This window comes from Lutra lutra, chromosome 7 (assembly GCF_902655055.1).
Source record: "Lutra lutra chromosome 7, mLutLut1.2, whole genome shotgun sequence".
Classification (NCBI taxonomy): domain Eukaryota; kingdom Metazoa; phylum Chordata; class Mammalia; order Carnivora; family Mustelidae; genus Lutra; species Lutra lutra.
This window is the reverse complement of record NC_062284.1, coordinates 110,556,905-110,577,751: the sequence shown is the minus strand read 5'-3', so window position 1 is coordinate 110,577,751 and position 20,847 is coordinate 110,556,905. Positions and strand designations below refer to the sequence as shown.

Here is a 20,847-nt window from a genome sequence, read left to right as displayed (position 1 = left end):
TGTATCACTTAGAATATGTATTTCTAAGGTAAAATTCTTAGGACTTCTTTGTAAAAGTAGATGAATCAATGATTTATCTCAACCCAATATGATAAAAAACAACTTAAATTAGCTGTGGAAGTTAAAATGACCAAGACTAAGGGTATATATCATGTTTCCCTACTACTTTTATGAAAGATCCATTTAGAAATGATAGCAATACTTTGCATTTATAGTTCATATATCTCAAAAAGGTTTTGTTTAATATTACATTAAAGTAATTGAAGCACAGAGGAGGATCTAACAAAATTTATTTAACATGTTAATTATGTAACATAAACTAAGACATTTGACTATCACACCCAGTTAGTCGTATCCTTAGTTGGTAGCAATGTTTTTCTTTTCTTTTTTCTTTTCTCTTCTTCCCTTCCCTTTCCTTTTCTTTTTTTTCCACCTCCTCCCCACAATGTTTTCTTTTTTAAAAAAAGTTTATGCTTTGTTATAAAAATGTTTAAATTCCTATTAAGTTTCAAGATGAAAAGTTCCAGGTAGGTGTAAATAGAACCTACTAGAACTATTCTTTTCATCATGGTGCTTTGGTGCTTTTGACCTTGCCCATATTAACAGATTTACGGTATCAGCAGGACAGTGTCAGCCCTTTCAAATTTTGTCAGCTTACATTCTTTTTCTCTTCAGTGCAGTCATAGGCCAAATTCCCATTTCATTTTTCTCTCTATTACCTTTAAAGAGAATATTGCATTCTGACAAAATATGCCATTATTGAAGAGGTCATAATTTAGCCGTAAAATATACATATCACCTCTGTTTTGTTTTATGTATTTTCTTCTTTTTTTGCTATCTTTAGGCTAATGAGTCCCCAGAATTGGAAATTCCTTGGATGAATCTGAGTAATTCCTTTATAAACGAATTATTTTGACAAAAGAACATGTGTAAACTGCCTCGCTGAGGCTGTTTCCACCTGTCTGTACAAGTTGCTCCTTGTTTCCAAATGCCAGCTAAAGATCCATTTCACAGAACCATTTATACATAACCCAGTGCCGCCTCTGGGCTTACTCCATGTAGTGATTGCTTGTGTCTCACTTCCTGGAGCTGTTTGGTATGCCTGGGTTTACATCTTTGAATATACTTACATGTTTTCTCAGGTTTTGTCTCCCTCATAGATTATAAATGCCTCAATATTAGATACAACATGTTCCAACCAAGGACAGACTATTATTTGCCTGCAGACCCATGAATTCAAATGAAATGCTTTAACTTTTTCCTGGTTCCAAAATCCTGTTCAAATCTATCCAGTTCCTTTCAATTTCCAGAACCACAGTCCTAGTTCAGGCTCTCATTCTCTTTCACCTGACTAGTGCAATCATTTTCTAATTATTTACCTGGCCTTTGGTCTCTGACCTCTGGCAATTTATCTTTGATTTCCTTCTCAGTTATCTTTCTAAAGCACAGTTGTGATGGTGTCACTCCCTAGGTTAAAAGCCTTCCTTGCCTCCCTACCGACTACAAAATAAAATCTCCAACTAGGCATTCAAGGTCTTTCCAATCCGGTCCTATCCCCTCTAAGCCCATTCCACTCACTCACTCTTCCTACTCCTTATTCTATGAGCTATTAATTGTTCACCGAATACATCTTTGCACATTCCAATCCTGTCTTTATCCCTTTTCTCTTTGCCTAAGTTTCTCCACCTAATCTTATGCTGCTCTTTAATAAGGATCCCAGCTCCAGAGGATCACTTTTCACCTTTCTTGCTGTCCCTAGTCAACTTTTCTTCCCCTTTCCGGAGCATGTTGTTGATGTCTCCATTTTAGCAGTTATCATCTGCTCCGCACTTGAGAGATAGACCTATCTCTGTCTCCATTGATACTGTGAGCAACTTTAAAACAGGGATGATGATTTATTCATCTTTCTCTGGCTACAGTCGAGCAGGTAGGAGGAGGAGCCTCACTCTCTGTGGGAAACGAAGGAAATATTTCTACTGACACGGCAGGGGAAATTTCCAGCCTGTTTCTTGGAAGAGGTTCATATTCTTTAATTATAGATACCCATCTTACCTGAAGTAACTTCCTGGATTGAGAGTTCAGAGATCTTCTAATAAAAACTGTGTTTTCTAGAACCCCAAGTTTGTACCTTGTGAGACATGGAGGTTGAGACTCTAAATCACAGTCACCGATTACTTCTTCTGTGCAAACCCACCTAGCTATTAGAATTTATTGAAAGCAAATTCTACATTTAAGTCAAGAATAACTGTGATCTCGTATTTGATTCATGGCACAGTATTGTCCTGGGACCTACATCTAGCCTTGCCACCATTGGTCAATTGGCACGTGGCTTTCAGGACATCAACCGTCAGAGACAGCTCTGGAATGACTTGTGATGACCTGAGTGGAACGATTCCGAGCCCATGGTGGTGGTTTCGCCTTCATTCACCGTTAAACATTTGATTCTGTGCCAGCAGGATGTCCGTGTGCTTGGCCCCTCGCATTGCGGACGCCCGCACCGGGATCGTGGCCTTTCCGAGTCAGCGCTCCCCAGAGGGAGCCGGCACCACAGCCGGATGGAATCGAGGGCTGAAGCTGGCGAAGCGGGGCGGGCAACATCCGTCTGCCGAGCGCCGCGACGCCTGGTGGAGCTGAAGGCGAACCTCACGACGGCCGTCCCGCCGAGCCTCAGCACCCAGACGCCTCCGGATGCGCTCGCGGCGGCCCCGCGCGGCCCGGCCCTCTCCCGGAACGGCGGCGGGGGGCGGGGCGGGGCGCTGCGCGCGCCGGCGCGTGGAGGCCGCGGGCGGTGGCGGAGCGCGCGCGGCCAGGGAGGGGCGCGCGGGGCGGGGGCGCGCGGCAGCCGCTGCGGCCTGTGGCGCCGTCACTCGGCAGAGCCGATCGGGTCCAGCTGGGCGCCGCTGCTGCTGGCCAGGCGCGCGGGGACGGTTCGGGACTGCGCCGGGGGCCGGCCCGTCCTCCCGCCGCTGACGTCCTCCCATCCGCCGGCCGTCCTGGTCCCGTTATCATGTCGCTGAGGCAGCGCCTGGCCCAGCTGGCTGGCCGTCTGCAGGAGCCACAGAAAGTGGCCCGTTTCCAGCGGCTGTGCGGGGTGGAAGCGCTACCGCGCCGCTCCGCCGCTCCCGCCACGGATCCGAGAGAGGATGAGAAGGCGGAGGCGCCCCTCGCCGGAGACGCCCGGCGCCGAGAGCAGCAGCCAGGGGCGTCCGCAAGCCCCCAGCCGCCCGGGAGCGACCGCAATCAGTGTCCCGCCAAGCCCGGCGGTGGCGGCGCTCCCAACGGCGTGCGGAACGGGCTGGCGGCCGAGCTGGGCCCGGCCTCGCCGCGGCGCGTGGGGGCTCTGCGCCGCAACTCGCTGACGGGCGAGGAGGGCGAGCTGGCCCACGTGAGCAACTGGCCGCTCTACTACCTGTTCTGCTTCGGCACGGAACTGGGCAACGAACTCTTTTACATCTTGTTCTTCCCCTTCTGGATCTGGAACCTGGACCCCCTTGTGGGCCGGAGGCTCGTGGTCATTTGGGTGCTGGTCATGTACCTGGGCCAGTGCACCAAGGACATCATCCGCCGGCCGCGGCCCGCATCGCCGCCAGTGGTCAAGTTGGAGGTCTTCTACAACTCCGAGTACAGCATGCCCTCCACCCATGCCATGTCCGGCACCGCCATCCCCATCTCCATGGTCCTCCTCACCTATGGCCGCTGGCAGGTAAGGTTCCCGCTCTTCGTCTGCTGTGCCTAGGGGAGTTCTCCGCGGGAGAACCCGGAGTTCTTTTCGATCCGCATAGTTATTTTAATTTGGCCGTTCCCCTTCCAAGCCTCTCTTTCCACGGGTTTTCACAGTCCCCGCGAACAGGCCCTTTCTAGGTTTTATAAAAATTAAAGTGATAGGGGGAAACCTAGAGACTTAGCTGTCAAACTATATTCTAATAGCAATGCCATTCTTAGAACCCAAAGGAAACGCTATTCGTGGAGTAACATATTATCATCGGGCCTTGGTTGAGTTTTTAAATGGTTTTAATTCTTGTGATGCTCAGAATATAATTGTAATTAATTATAGTGTTCTTATACGTAATCGTTAGGTAACTAAGACCCACTTTTACCAAAATATCCGCCGCTTTCCGCCAAACTAACTCTGTTTTAGGCTTGTTTATAAAACCGTAGTGTAATTCCAAAACAAACATTGTTGTTCTAGGCAATGAAGTAATGAATTTTAAACGAAAGCCGCTGTTTATGGAAGTTAATGGAACACAGCCTGAGTTCTTTTTTTAAGGGGTGTGGTTGCTAATTTGCTGATAGACACAAAGCTTAATTACCTTCTGAATCACTGATCTGTAGTATTAGTTGTTGAGCCACTACGGGATTACTGTTGCATTAGCTTTAAAAATGCATACTTTTAAAGTTTTTCTTGAAATTAGGGTTCTTGGTCAGACTGGTGGGTTTGTAAAAGTGTTATATATGACAGCAGGGCCAGCCTGACAATCAGGGATGAGTTTTTAATGGTAAACATTTTATATTTTGCCGGCTTCTTTTGGCCTCCCATTTCTCACTTTTTCGTCGTCCATAAATGTTACATGGGTTTGAAAACTCATTGTTCTCTATGGAAACAAAATTTATTCTTAGACTGCTGTCTTGTTTTATCTTTTAAATTGTAAGGAGCTTTGTTCCTCCTGCACACCAGTCCCTTAATTTAAGAATAAAGTTGGTAGGACGCCTGGGTGGCTCAGTGGGTTGGGCTGCTGCCTTCGGCTCAGGTCATGGTCCCAGCGTCCTGGGATCGAGTCCCACATCGGGCTCCTTGTTCTGTAGGGAGCCTGCTTCTCCCTCTGCCTCTGCCTGCCACTCTGTCTGCCTGTGCTCGCTCTCTCTCTCTGACAAATAAATAAATAAAATCTTAAAAAAAAAAAAAAAAAGAATAAAGTTGGTAATTATGGAGAATCTAAAGACTCAGACTTTCTCGATTTTTTTTTTGCCTTTAGAGCCCCAAATCATCTTATATTGAGAAATACTCAATTCTGTGTAAAACTCTATTATGAGAAGCTTTCTTATTCTAGATTTAATTCCAGTATAGATAAAATCTTGTCCCCATGGGCGCTTATGTGCAGTGCATCTCTCTTACAGTAACATGGAAAAGTATGTAATGTGCAGGGTAAGAATGACAGAATTATGAGGGAAGAGTATCATGGACAGTTTTTTTTCTTTGTATTTAGCCAAAGGAAATATAGAGGATATTCAGATTATAAAGTAGTGCTGCCTTTTTTGAATGATAAAGATTTCAAATTCTTATTTAAATATTTCAAATTTAAGATTGTCATTGAGTTATGTTTGGCATGATACTGGTTAGCTAATGATGTTTCTCTTATTTTCATGAGACTTTCAGGATTCTATTACTGTAGGGCCTTTTATAACTCCTCAATGAGTAGCTATGTTGCTTGCTGTTAATATTAGAAGTCCAAGTAAGAAAAAGTTATTTTTTGCTCATCATTTATTCAGAACACATGCTAACAGGAAGTCTGAAAACAGCACTGCCGATCATTTATGGATTGTAGATACTAGTATTCTAACATTTTAGGGTTATTTGAATTATCCGAATAAGCTTACATTATAGTTTTTGAACAATGTAATATATTTAGTTCAAAGTCTGAGAAAATTATAGGTTGTTCAGTTTTAGAAATTGAGCTAGGCAGGACTTCAGAAATCACCTCTCAAACTATCATTTTATAGATGTGGAAACTGCCCTATTAGAATTGGTCTTGTAAAATTAGTTAAAATTTCTTATTTTACATGTTTTATTCTAAATTTGAGTAAACTTCTAAGTTTGAATAATTATTTATCTTTTGATTTGCTGTTAGAGAAGAAAGCCTCCCTTGTATGGAAGTCCTATTTATAAATGTTTGTAATAATCTAGTTTAGAAAACAAAATGACTTTTTTTTTTTTTTTTTTTTACCTTTTTACTTTTTTAAAAATCCTTGTTATGAATTGAAAACAAAAGTATCTCCCTTTGCTTAAGTTGTTTTGGTCCTGTTCTCTGTCAGTACTATTGTACTTCAGATGCTTGTATTTCCAGGGTGGGTAATGAAAAAAACATTGGTGGGACGCCTGGGTGGCTCACTTGGTTAAGATTCTGCCTTCCGTTCAGGTCATGATCTTAGGGTTCTGGGATAGAGTCCTGCATGGGGCTCCCTGCTCAGTGGGGAGTCTACTTCTCTCCCCCCCCACCTTTGCTCACTCTCTAATAAATAAAATCTTAAAAAATATATATTGGAAACTTGGGATAAGAATTAGACAATGAAAGCCTGGTGTTTTTCTAATAGTAGTTTTGGTTGACAGTCCTGTCCATCTGGTGGGCCCCTACAGCTTATTCAGGACAGTGTGGTTACTTCTGTTTGCCCAGGATGCTGAAATGGCTGTGGAAGCAGACTTATCTCACATACCATCCCTCTGGTGTGGAATAAATACTGAACTCCTCCCTGCCACTTAATGTTCCTACTTGAAATCTGTTCAAGATTCACCTCCTACACAGAGCCTTTTTAGTTAACCCCTTTGTTTCATTAGTCCTTATTTGTTCTTAAAATGACCATGGACAAAAAAAATTACTTGGGGCTTGTTCAAAGTGTAGGTTTCTGCACCTTACTTCCAGAGATTCTGATCCATTAGCTGGCTAAGTGAGGGTGTAGTGCATTTTACTGAACTTTCCCAAAGATTTTTGAGGAAAAAAAAGTACTTTCTTAAACCCTTTCCAGTAAAATTAACTCTTGATCCTTAAAATATATTTTACATTTCTCCAACATTGTTGTCTCACCTTTTTTGCGATTCCAGTTTTTGAATCTTTTTAAGGTACGTTATAATATCAAAAGAGAGATGTGGATAGTATAACTCTAAGTGGTTATTTGATTCTAGGAGAATTTTTTTTTCATGGTGATGCAAGATAGAAAATGTATGGCATTTCTCCAGGTATTAACTTGATCCATTTAGCCAGGACAATAATTACTGCTCTCATATTATTTGTTGGAATCTTTTGTAGCCTGAATTGGGAAAAAATAAGGAATAAGGAGCAGCAGGTATTAAGAACATAGTCCTTTGAAGAATAATAAAAAATTGAAAATAAAGCACTCCTTTTGTATTTATTTTTGCATGTTCTTTCAAAAAATAAAAATTCTTAATTCTTTAATAGTATGGCACATAATGAGTTCTAATTACATACCTGATTTAATAAAATTAAGAAAGTTTTAGATTAATTTCATTTAAAAAAATTGTCACCACACAAACCATTCCCAACTAATCTATATCCTTTTGCTAATTTTAATAATAATAGTAATTCTATAATTAACATTATTAACATTTATGAAGGTCTTGGTAGAGGTCAGACATTTTTTGAAAGGTCTATTACCTGATTTAGTCTGCTCTTAAAACATCCCAATGTTTGGTTCTACTATTAGTAGAAGTTTACAGGAAACTAAGGTAGAGGGAGGTTAAGGAGGTGAAGTAACTTGACAAAGTAACATAGCTCTGGGTAAGTCTCAGAGGGCAAATTTAAATCTTTTCAGACTCCAGAGCTTATGCAGAAAACATTCCAAATCACACAATGTGATTTTTAAAGAATTGTTGCGATAAATATTTTTGAAATAGGATTGTCTTAAACTACAAAAACAGTTTTTATATGCCTTGAGAAGATAATGTATATGTACATACATATGCAATATCCACAAATACTTGTTTTAAACATATATTAAGTTGTTGACTGAAATCTTTGCTAATTTTCTCACATTTCCTTCTGTCTTCCTACTATAAATAAAAAAAAGCCATAAACATAAGAACTTTGGAAAAGAAAAGCATATAGTATACTTTATTAAAATACAGTTTATTGTATATAATAAAGATACTGAGATCATGAAAAGATAATAGGAAGACAGGAAGTAAGAGCTACAGGGGTGCCTGGGTGGCTCAGTGGGTTAAGCCCTGCATTGGGCCCTCTGCTCAGCAGGGAGCCTACTTCCCCCCCCCCATCTCTCTGCCTGCCTGTGATCTCTCTCTGTCAAATAAATATATAAAATCTTTAAAAAAAAAAAAAGTAAGAGCTACAAAAGTGGGTCATAAATGACAATGACTAGAAAAGGCTGCAAGAGCCAATGGAAACTGATCACTGGTAATTCTGAGAAGAAACCGTTTATTTTTTTGTTTTGTTTTTTATAAATTTGTTTTTAAAGATTTATTTATTTGACAGACAAAGATCACAAGTAGGCAGAGAGGCAGGCAGAGAGAGAGAGGAGGAAGCAGGCTCCCCGCTGAGCAGAGAGCCAATGCGAGGCTCGATCCCAGGACCCCGGGACCATGACCCGAGCGGAAGGCAGAGGCTTTAACCCACTGAGCTACCCAGGCGCCCCAAGAAACAGTTTATTAAAAAAAAAATCAAATTGGTTTGCTCTTTGATTTCTTTTTACCTAGTGGCATACTTATGTTTTTAATGCATATTTTCCTTATTTTATAAGTGCTTATTTTTAATTCTTGATTTAAAATTAATTAAATTTATTTGTTTGAATGGGGAATACATAGAAAATTTAGTATTTACATGAAAATACGAAGAGGAGAGGACATTTCACTTCTTTTTCTATTCCATGGCTACCAGAATCTCTATTCCAGGGGATTCACTCTTAGAAGTTTCTTTTTTAGCCTTCTAGAAAGTCTTGTCTATTATAGACATGTATCTGTATAGTTTATTTTTTCATACAAATGGTAACATACTGTACTGTTCTGGACCCTGCTTTTCTCATTTAGAAGTATATTGTAGAAAGATTTTCCTTTTCTTTTACCCAACAGTTAGTGAATACTAACTTTGTGTTTAACAATGGTTTTAAATGCTTTACATGACTTAATTCTTTTTGATTCCCATAAAATCTTCTGAGTATTATCACTGGTTAGCAGAAGAAGAAACTGAGGTGGCGGGAACTTAAGTTTTGCTCCAGATGACTGCAAGTACATAACAGAGCCTGGATTCAAACCCGGTTTGGCTGCAAAATTACATTATGCTACTATATTATATAGCTTTCCATATTATATAGAGTTGTGTAACTTTTTCACATTTTACATTATGTTCCAATACACTATATATTTTTAAAGATTTATTTATGTATTTATTTAAAGATTTTACTTATTTTATTTGACAGAGAGAGAGTGCACAAGCAAGGGCAGGAGAGGGAAAAGTAAGGCTCAAGCAGCTGAGCAGGGAGCCCGACACAGGGCTTGATCCGAGAACCCTGGGAACATAACCTGGGCTGAAATCAAGGGTTGAATGCTTAACCGACTGAGCCACCCAGGCGCCCCTGCACCAATATATTAATGCAGGATAATTGATTTAGTAAGTTGACTATTCCAGTACTGCCTATTCAAACCTTTCTCATATTTGTTTTCTATTAGATTACTGGCATTTTACTTACTGATTCTTTTTTCTGAAGCTATTTTTTTTTTAAGATTTTATTTTATTTATTTATTTGCCAGACAGAGATCCCAAGTAGGCAGAGAGGCAGGCAGAGAGAGAAGAGGAAGCAGAGTAGGCTCCCTGCTGAGCAGAGAGCCCAATTCGGGGCTCAATCCCAGAACCCTGGGATCACGACCTGAGCCCAAAGCAGGTCGTGATCCACTGAGCCACCCAGGTGTCCCTCTTTTTTTTTTTTTTTTTTAAAGATTTTATTTATTTATTTGACAGAGATAGAGACAGCGAGAGAGGGAACACAAGCAGGGGGAGTGGGGGGGGGGGAGCAGATTCCCTGCTGAGCGGGGAGCAGCACCATGTGGGGCTGGATCCAGGACCCTGGAATCATGACCTGAGCAGATGCTTAACCACTGAGCCACCCAGGCACCCTTTTTTCGAAACTATTCTTTTTGGGATTTTTTTTTTTAAACTGTTGCTCTACCTTCAAGTAATGTTATACCACTTCAAGTATACCTTAAGAACCTTACAAGACTATACTTCCATTTTTCCCTCTCCCCCCTTTATATTATTGTCCTACATTTTACATCTACATGTTATAAAACTCACAGTAATACATTATTATTTTTGTATAATGTTCCAGCATTTCTAGAAAATTTTTTTTCTCCCCTCTTCTATCATCTCCTCCTGTTCTGGAACTTCGGTTTCATGTATGTTAAATTGTTTACACTGGTCACTCACAGATCACTGATGTGATGATGATGATTGCAGTGTTTTTGCTCTCTGATTAATTTTGGATTGTTTCTATTGCTATGACTTCAGGTTCATTGATTTTTTTCTTCTGCAGTGTCTGATTTTCTGGTAGACTCCTCAAGTAGGATGGGATATAGTTTCAGATACTGTTTATTTTATATCTAGAAGCTCCAATTGTGTGTTTCTTATTAAGTCTTCCATTTCTCCACTCATTATATTCCTATTTTCTTTTACATCCTTGAGTATAAGATTTTAATAGCTGTCTAAAGATTCTTATCCACTAACCATCATCTTTGTCATCTTTGTTTGACTCTAGTATTTCTCCTGGATCATATTCTCCGGCTTCCTTGCTTAGTAATTTTTACAGTGTTAGATTGTGTTTATTCCTGTAAATAGTGTCGGACTTGATCGTGGTTACAGTTAAATTACTTGTCAATTTAAGCTGAGAGCGTCCAGAATAACCTTAGTCTAGAGCTAATTTGGCCTCATTGCTAAGATCATAACCTTTTTAAAAAATATATTACTTATTACTAATCTTTACACTCAGTGTGGGACTTGAATTTACAACCCTGAGATCGAGAATCACATGCTCTATTAAGGCAGCCAGGCTCTCCAGGTGATAACCTTACAAAAACTGCCCAATTCCCTTAGTATTCTGCCTAATGGGAAAGCAATTCCCGTCCTATGTGAGCTTTGGGAATTGTTTGGCCTACTATTTTCCCCAGACAGGTGGATTTTCACCCCATGCATGCACACGTTAGTACTCAGCAAACAATTTGCAGAGACCCCCTGCAGTTCTTTGGGGCTCATTCTCTGTGTGGATTCCTCTCTCTTGTGCTCTGTGCTGCAAATTAATGGCTGCTTTGGCCTCTGCGAATTCCACTCTTCTTCCCTTAACCCAGTGAGACTGCTAGCCTTTGTTTTGGTTCCTCCTCCCATGCTACAGCCTGGAAACTGCCTCCAGCAGCAAGTTAGGGCAATCATAGGGCTCATCTCATTTATTTCCCTCTTCTCCTGAATTACAGTTTGTGCTGCTTGTTTTCCAGTATATGAAAATGGTTGTTTTATATAATTTGTCAAGTTTTCTGGCTGTTTATAATGGAATGGCTGTTGTTATAGCTGTTAATCCTTTATGGACAGAAACAAATCCTCTCACCTTTACTTACTTTTTTATATTACAAAAAACTTACTGATAAGTAATTCATATGTAATTCAACCATTTAAAATATGCAGTTCAGTGGCTTCTGATATATTCATAGAGTTGTGCAACCACCACTACAATCAACTTTAGAATATTTTCATCACCACTCAAAGGAACCCAATACGCATAGTAGTCACTCTACATCCCCCTCCCCAACCCTAGACAATCACTAATCCACTTTGTCTCTGTAGATTTGTCTACTCTGGACTTATCATGTACATGGAAGCATACAGTATATAGTCTGTTGCTGGTTTCTTTCACTTAGCATGTTTTAAGATTCATCCATATTATAGCATGTATCAGTGCTTTATTCCTTTCATTCCTTTTTATTGTGAAGTGTACTGTTCAATCAGATAGATATACATTTTATTTAACCTTTCATCTGTTGATAGACATTTGGTTTTACTTTTTGGTTATTTTGAATAATGTTGCTATGGATAGTTTTGTACAAGTTTTTGCATGGACATATGTTTTTGTTTCTCTTGGGTTACTGATTGGTTTTTGAAGCCCTTTATATTGTGGTCAAATTAGCTTTTTGTCCATGTATGATTTAGAAATGTGCTTTCCTGTTTTCTTCCTACCATTTTTTCCAAGCAGAATTTTTTTTTTTTTTAAAGATTTTATTTATTTGACAGAGAGATCACAAGCAGGCAGAGAGGCAGGCAGAGAGAGAGGAGGAAGCAGGCTCCCCGCTGAGCGGAGAGCCCGATGCGGGGCTCGATCCCAGGACTCTGAGATCATGACCTGAGCCGAAGGCAGCGGCTTAACCCACTGAGCCACCCAGGCGCCCCAGAATTTTTTTTTTTTAAGATTTTATTTATTCATTTGACAGACAGAGATCACAACGTACGCAGAGAGGCAGGCAGGCAGAGAGAGGAAAAACAGGCTCCCTTCTGAACAGAAAGCCCAATGTGGGGCTCGATCCCAGGACCCTGAGATCATGACCGAAGGCAGAGGCTTAACCCACTGAGCCACCCAGGTGCCCTATGCTTAAATCTTTTAACCATCTCTTTGAGGAAGGAATCTCACTTGATATTCCCCATTAGCATCAATAGCCCATTTTCCCCTACTGACTTGAACTGTCATTTTTATATATATATTAAATATAGGTATATACTTGGGTCTGTATCTATATTTTTTACTTAGAATTGATACATCTGATACTTGTGTGCAAGTTCCATACTATTACATTTATAGTAGCTTTATAATATTTTTTTTACTTATTCTTGTTGTTTTCACTTGTTTATACAGTTTTTTGTATGTACTTTGGATTTTGTTTTTCTAGTTTTTTTTTTTCTTTAATTTTATTTATTTATTTGACAGAGATCACAAGTAGGCAGAGAGACAGGCAGAAAGAGAGGAGGAAGAGGCTCCCCTGATGAGCAGAGAGCCTGATGCGGGCTTAATCCCAGGATCCTGAGACCATGACTGAGCTGAAGGCAGAGGCTTTAACCCACTGAGTCATTCAGGCGCCCCTGTTTTTCTAGCTCTAAAAGAAAAATCCTTTTGCTATTTTTTTTATTGGAAAGATAAACTACTACTTTCATGTTTAAAAAAATTTGATCTAACTTAATTTTGTATATATTGTGAGATATGGATCTGATGTAATTTTTTTCACACTGATAATTAATTGACCTAATACTATTTTGAATAATTCATCCTTTCTCCACTTATCTGTAATGCCACTTAGGTTATATATCAAGTTTCCATATATGTATGGGTGTGATTCTGGGGTTCTTTGTTGTGTTTCACTGTTTTTTTGTCTATCTCTTTATCATTGTCATGCTTTAGAGTAAGTCTTATCATCTTATTTATGAAATTGCTTTAGAGTAATTATTAATTGCTTTAGTCTTATTTAATTTATGCTTTAGAGTAAGTCTTATTAATTGCTTTAGAGTAAGTCTTATTTATGAAAGTTCTCTACCATATTCTTCAAGACTGTCTTGGCTATTTTTGAGTATTTGCTTTCAATATACGTTTTAGAATGAGTTCTTTAATTTCTATAAAAAACTCTGGACTTTTATTGAAATCGCAGTGAATTTATAAATGAATGTAGAGAGAACTGATAGCCTTACAATATTGAATGTATCTGTGAATATGGTGAATCTTATATATTTAGGTTTTCTTATTACAATGGAGTCTTATAACCTTCTCCATATAAATCAAGTATAAATTCTGTTAGATTTATTTGTAGTTACTTTATATTTTTTGTTATTGTTATATGTGTGCATATATATATATATATATAACATATGTTATATACATATAACATGTTATATGTTACAATGATGTCTTGTTAAAAATCAAATATTATAACTTTGGGGCTGGAAGATAGAAACATGTTTGATTTTTATGCATTGGTCATATAACCAGCAACTTTTTTCAGCTCTCCTTTAATAATTTATATGTATAATTTCATTTGTTCTTCATAGAAAAAAATCGTATCAACTGAGAATTATGACGTTTATTTCTTCTGTTGCAAGTGTACCTTTTTTCTTGACTAAAAAGCTTTAATAAAGGTAACGATATTAAATTCCACAAATATAATCATTTCATTTTTAGTAAGTACTAGCCAGTATCACAAGCCCCACAAATAACAGGGCAAAAACCCAAAAATATGGTCTGTTTGCTTGGGGGAGATTAGATTGTTTTAGGAAGACTATTGTGTCTATAGTATAGAAAATGGACTAGAGAGCAGTAAGACTGGAGGCAGGGAAACCAGACCAACTAAGATGTTACTCCCACCAGTTCAAGGGAGGAAAGATGGGAGGCCTAGATCAGGAGACTACGAACAGCAGCCAGCTGCCTGATTTTATATGACTTGTGAACTGTGAATGATTTTTTTACATTTTAAATAGTTGAAAAAAGCCACAAGAAGAATATTTTGTGACAGGTGCAAATTATATGAAATTAATAATTTTAGTGAGGATTCCTAAAACCTTATTGAAACACAGCCATGTCTATTCATTTATATCTAGATTGTGTGTGATGCTTTTGTGTTACAGCAATAGAGCTGAATAACTGTGACACTGACTACGTAATCCACAAAGTCCAAAATAGTTACTATCTGGCTCTTTATTTAAAAACTCCACTGGCCCCTGACCTAGATAGTGTCAGTGGGAGTAGAAAGAAATGGATACCTTTAAGAGATATTTAGAGGTAGAATTGACAAGATGTGGTGATTAATTCCAGATGGCAGTAAGGAAGAAAAACAGGAGTAAAGGATTATTCCCAGATTTCCTATTTGGGAAGCTGAGAAATAGTAGTTTAATTTATAGAAATAGAAAATCTGGAAAGCACGAGGAGAATTCCATTTTAGTTTTAGTTGAATTTGAGGTGTCTTTAAGACAGAACTATCTGGGAGGCAGGTCTACACATGAAAGAGACCTAGACATATTTACCACAAAGATAGAAATGTATTGATCCAAAGGGACATGGGCACCTCAATGTTTATAACAGCAATGTCCACAAGAGCCAAACTGTGGAAAGAGCTGAGATGCCCATTGACAGATGAATGAATAAAGAAGTTATATATACAATGGAGTATATATATATATATATATATACACACACAATTTGAAAGCAGATACTCAACTATAATGGAGTATTATGGAGTACAGTGTATACTATACAGTACAGTATAATGGAGTACAATGGAGTATTACTCAGCCATCAGAAGGGATGAATACTTACTATTTATATCTATGTGGGTGGAACTGGAAGGTATGCTGGGTGAAGTAAGTCAATCAGAGAAGGATAATTATATTACTTCACTCATACGTGGAAAATAAGAAACCACGCAGAGGATCATGGGGAAGAGAGGGAAAATGGAATGGAAACTCATCAGTGAAGAAAAACCATGAGAGACTTTTTTTTTTTTAAAGATTTTATTTGCGAGAGAGAAAGAAAGCACGAGAGGGAGAAGCAGACTCCTCGCTGAGCAGGGATCCTGACTTAAGCTGAAGTCAGTGACTTAACCAACTGAGCGATCCAGGCGCCCACCATGAGAGATTCTTAACTCTAGGAAACAAACTGAGGGTTGCTGAAGGGGAGGTGCGTGGGGGGATGAGGTAGCTGGGGGATGGGCATTAAGGAGGGCATATGATGTAATGAGCACTGGGTGTTACATGCAACTGATTAATAATAGAACACATCTGAAACTAATGATGTACTATATGTTGGCTAATTGACTTTTTTTTCCTAAAAGATTTTATTTATTTGATAGACACAGCTAGAGAGGGAACACAAGCAGGGGGAGTGGGAGAGGGAGAAACAGGCTTCCTGCTGAATGGGGAGCCCAATGTGGGGCTCAATCCCAGGATCCTGGGATCATGACCTCATCAGCTAAAGGCAGACGCTTAACATAGCCACCCAGTCACCCCTAACTGACTTTAAATTAAGAAGCAAAGCAAAGTTTAGTATCATCAGCATATATGTGCAGAATGAATGATGAGAGTGGGTGGTACTGCCCTTGGAGAGTACATACAGTGAGAACAGAGGGTCTAAGGAAAAAACCTTAAAATACATTAATATTTAAGGAATGGATAGGGTAAAAAGAAACTGAAACAGAATCTGACAAGTAGCAGTTTGAGAGGTAAGACGATATCTTAGGGATTATCTAACTAAGGCTGTGGGGGGGGGTTCTTTCTACCAGCTTAAAAAAAAAGGAAATTTATTTGAGGACTAGAAGGAATATCTTCTTATGGAAGTCAAAATCAAGAAAGTGCTGTCAGGCTTCCTGAGGGAATGGAGCCAGGCCCGTGGAATGCTATCAGAACTAAAGGCAGTGCCGTCCATCTGTTTCTTGGGGTTACATGGCCTCTCATTTATTTCCTTCTCTCTCTGCTATGGCATGCATGTCAGCCTTACCCTGCTTCTCCATTATTTCAATTTCAAGCATACAACAGAGAGTCATGACTGACTTTCATTCAAATTACAATTAGGAGGGACGCCTGGGTGGCTCAGTTGGTTGGACGACTGCCTTCGGCTCAGGTCATGATCCTGGAGTCCCGGGATCGAGTCCCGCATCGGGCTCCCATCTCCACGGGGAGTCTGCTTCTCTCTCTGACCTTCTCCTAGCTCATGCTCTCTCTCACTGTCTCTCTCTCAAATAAATAAATAAAATCTTTTAAAAAAAAAATTACAATTAGGAAAAACAATCTAATCAGCTCATTCCAGCCAGTGGATTTGCTCCTCTAGGACCAAGTGTCCATACCTGATCGAACAGTTGTAGTAAAAAAAAAAAGTAGGATCAACACAGTATTAGCATGTCTCCAGGGCCACACTGCAGGGGGACTTAAGCAGGGATATATGCAGGAGTATAAATTGGACAGTATCATAAAAAGAATATACTATAAAGGGAAGCTACAAGTAGAAGAGTGTTTCTCGAAAAGGCTAGTAATTAATATTTTTTGTTTTGAAGATTTTATTTAGTTGAGAACATGAACGGGGGTTAGGGGCAGAGGAAGAGAGACAAGCAGACTCCCTTCAGAGTGGGTAGCAGGACTCAGGGCCTGAGATCATGACTTGGGCCAAAGTCAGCTGCTTACCTGGCTGAACCACCCAGGCACCCCTAATTAATATTTTTAAATGCTGCTAAAAGGACAGACAAGCTAAGTACTGAGCTTTATAGAAGACTTGTAAAATAAAAATAGAAAAAACCAAATGTTAACTTTTTTGGTATTTCCTTACAATTTGAAAATAATTTCAACCATATTGTATATGGTGTTTACATTTTTTTTTTAAAGATTTTGTTTATTTATTTGTCAGAGAGAGAGAGAAAGAGAGAGCGAGCACAGGCAGACAGAGTGGCAGGCAGAGGCAGAGGGAGAAGCAGGCTCCCCCCCCCCCCCCAGCAAGGAGCCCCATGCGGGACTCGATCCCAGGACACGGGGATCATGACCTGAGCCGAAGGCAGCTGCTTAACCAACTGAGCCACCCAGGCGTCCCGGTGTTTACTTTTTTATTTAATATAATGTTTGATACTTAATTTTATAGGACACTTATCTAGGCCACGATACCCAGATTTTGGGGCAAACACTATTGTAGATGTTTCTGTGAAGATATTTTTTAGGGACGCCTGGGTGGGCTTAGCCGGTTAATTAGGCATCTCCCTTCAGCTCAGTCATGATCCCAGGGTCCTGGGATTGAGTCCCACATCAGGTTCCTTGCTCACTGGGCACCTTGCTTCTCCCTCTACCTGCCACTCCCCCTGCTCGTGTGTACACTGACAAATTTAAAAATCTTTGAAAAAAAAAAGATATTTTTAAGGTGGTTATTAACATTTCAATCAGTAGGGCGCCTGGGTGGCTCAGTGGGTTGGGCTGCTGCCTTCGGCTCAGGTCATGGTCTCGGGGTCCTGGGATCGAGTCCCACGTCGGGCTCTGCTCAGCAGGGAGCCTGCTTCCCTCTCTCTCTCTCTGCCTGCCTCTCTGTCTACTTGTGATCTCTCTCTGTCAAATAAATAAATAAAATCTTTAAAAAAAAAAAACATTTCAATCAGTAGATTTTGAGGAGATTATCTTGCATAATATTGGGGGGCGGTTTATCTAATCAATTGAAAGCCTTAAGAGAATAAAAGACTGTTTTCCCCCAGGAAGAGGGGATTCTGTTCACCTACTATCTTTGGACTTGAGCTACATCAACTTTTTCCTGGATCTCCAGCCCACTGGCCTACCCTGCAGATTTTGTATTTGTAGTCTCCATGATCCTTAAAATAAATCCAGTAATAAAGCCAATTCCTTGCAGTGACTCCCTCTCCATTTATGTGTGTGTGTGTGTGTGTGTGTGTGTGTGTGTGTATCTTACTGGTTTTATTTCTCTAGAGAACTCTAATATTTTTTCTCTATCAATAAAAATTCCCAGAAAACTTTTTTTTTTTTGTTAAGATTGATTGATTGATTTGAGAGAGAGTGAGGGAGAGTGTGTGCAAGTTGTGGGGGGAGGCAAAGGGAGAGTGGGGAGATGGAGAGAAGGAGATTCCCTGCAGAGTGGGGAGCCCCATGCGGGGCTTGATCCCACAACCCCAAGAGTATGACCTAAACCAAAGTCAAGAGTGGGATACCTAACCAACTGAACTACCCAGGCACCCCTCTAGAAAATATTCTTTTTTTTTTTTTTTTTTTAAAGATTTTATTTATTTATTTGACAGACAGAGATCACAAGTAAGCAGAGATGCAGGCAGAGAGAGAGAGAGGGGGGGGGAAGCAGGCTCCCCGCTGAGCAGAGAGCCCGATATGGGACTCGATCCCAGGACCCCGAGATCACGACCCGAGCCGAAGGCAGAGGCTTAACTCACTGAGCCACCCAGGCGCCCCTAGAAAATATTCTTAATGAATGAAACACTTTCAGATTTTTGCAAAATAGTTTTTATATTATAGGACTGTACTTACTATAGATACTATTATCTCCATTTATAGATGAGGAAACTGATACAAAGAGATTATGAAACTAGACCATTGTCCCACACCTGAAGAAGTAGGCACCTTTGGGGAGTCAGCCTAGCTTACAATGATGAGGGAACAGAAGGCTGGCTGAGGACAAAGCAAAAGCTGACACCCTGCAACCTTCCCCCACCCCCACTCCTGGGTGGGACATATGTGACATTCTTTAGGAATCTCCCACCTATCTTAATATTAATACCTTGCTAGAGGGAAAATGACCTTGACAATGGCAAGGCTTCAATACCTCCCGTATCTTGTAGGTCCTCTTTAGCATATGAAAGTTCTATTGAAACTCCCTTTTCCTTACCTACCCAACCCCATCCTACATAACCTACCACCCCTCACAACCCCACAGGAGCAGCTCTTTCTGCCCACGGGTCCTGTCCCCGTGCTTAATAAACCACCATTTTGCATCAAAGATGTCTCAAGAATTCTTTCTTGGTCATCAGCTCTGGACCTCCACCCCACTGAACCTCACCTATATTCTAAAACTTCATCAACAACCCCCTAAGAGTCCCTCACCTTTAGGGCAAATATTTTGTCTATGCAATCTTGTCCATCAGAAATTGAGAATAGGGGACACCTGTGTGGCTCTGCCAGTTAAGCCGTCTGCCTTCAGCTCAGGTCATGATCCGGAGGTCATGGAATGGAGTTCTGTGTCTGGCTCCCTGCTTGTGGGGAGTCTGCTTCTCTCTCCCTGCCGCTCCCACTGCTTGTGCTCCCTCCCTCTCTGACAAATAAAATCTTAAAAAAAAAAAAAAAAGAAATTGAGAACAGGTACTGAGTATGGGCAGGTTTCTCCACTGAAGAATTAAAAAAACCTTCACCTACCATGTGGACTAAAGAGCGGAAAAGCTGCCACACAGAAAAAGATGAAGTGGATATGGAAGAAGAGAGGATCCTGTGACTGTCTAGTTGATAGCTCCAGTTTCTTCTTTAAGCCTTAGCTTCCTTTTGCCTTAGGGCTCAGTGAGATATTCTGTATCCTTCTAATACTTTATTTTCTCTACATAATTCAATTCCTATTATCTACATTTTTATTTCAAACTACTACATTATAATCAATAAATATTGATTTATCATTGCATGGTATATATAATTGCATGATAAACATTTTTGTATATGAATCCTTGGTCCACATTTCTATGCCTTTTTAGGAGAGAGATCACTGTGTCAATGTATATGAACACTTAGAGCTTTTTTATGTATGGACAAACTGCTTATCAGAAAGGTTGCATCAATTTTTATTCGAGTAGCAGGGTATGAAAACAAGGCAGATATATCATTAACGTGGTATCCTTGTCATCTGTTGTTTACATATACACTATCCATTTCTTGAGTTCAAAATACAGTTTTTTTTCTGGTGCCTGACTTTGTCCCATATTTAAATTACTATGAAAATTCTAAATTCTGTTGAAGACAGTTTTTGTCATTGCTTTAATTGCAGGTCATTTTATTGACTTTTTTATTAACCTCAATGAATGCGAATGACAAATGACACAATATAAAAACTAATTCTGATTATGTGTGGTAAAGAGTTAAGGAAAGCATATCAGTAGGAATAAAACCGTTTAGTAGAATAACTGAAGGGAATGTTTAGATAAGTGTTCCCATAATAGGCTGTGCAATGAAAAGATTAGATCATGGTGTGAAATTAAAAGCATCTAGGAGGTCATATGATCTGTTCTCAGTTTGGTAAATTTTTTCTAATTTGAAAATAATATGAAGGACTTAAAATTTTCTTTCAGCTTTTTTTGATAAGACCTAAAGATTTAAGTAAAACTTTCTTATTAGAGGACATAACAAATTTAGCAAGTAAAGCTCAACATTCTCTAAGAAAAAAAAAATTAAAAACTAGAAACTCCTACCAAACTTAAAATTATTACCTATTTGTATAGTGATAAAAGTGTAAAGTAACAAGCATGGTAAATTGGAAAAGGCATCAGGATAGGCCACTGAAGAATAAGCGTCCCTGAGTCGTTTCTTCACTGTAAAGAAAGGAGAGTGGAATTAATATCTTTAAGATCCC

General features: G+C 39.7%; 2 protein-coding genes and 1 long non-coding RNA gene across 6 annotated transcripts in view; 1 reads left to right on the top strand and 2 right to left on the bottom strand.

Annotated features, from left to right (window-relative positions):
- The window catches only part of LOC125104832 (translation initiation factor IF-2-like), a 53,201-nt gene extending 50,220 nt beyond the window's left edge, over positions 1-2,981 (bottom strand). For all 4 annotated transcript variants that reach the window (XM_047737666.1, XM_047737668.1, XM_047737667.1 and 1 more), the window contains exon 1: positions 2,053-2,981. In XM_047737666.1, the coding sequence (XP_047593622.1) occupies positions 2,520-2,981 (462 nt within the window). In that variant the 3' untranslated portion in view covers positions 2,053-2,519. The remainder of the gene's footprint in view (positions 1-2,052) is intronic.
- The window catches only part of SGPP1 (sphingosine-1-phosphate phosphatase 1), a 37,185-nt gene continuing 19,191 nt past the window's right edge, over positions 2,854-20,847 (top strand). Inside the window, exon 1 of the mRNA XM_047737664.1 lies at positions 2,854-3,703. Coding sequence (XP_047593620.1) covers positions 3,008-3,703 — 696 coding nt within the window. The 5' untranslated portion in view covers positions 2,854-3,007. The remainder of the gene's footprint in view (positions 3,704-20,847) is intronic.
- LOC125104833 (uncharacterized) overlaps positions 20,001-20,847 on the bottom strand; it is a 58,468-nt gene continuing 57,621 nt past the window's right edge. Inside the window, exon 3 of the long non-coding RNA XR_007128741.1 lies at positions 20,001-20,806. This is a non-coding gene — a long non-coding RNA (uncharacterized LOC125104833). The remainder of the gene's footprint in view (positions 20,807-20,847) is intronic.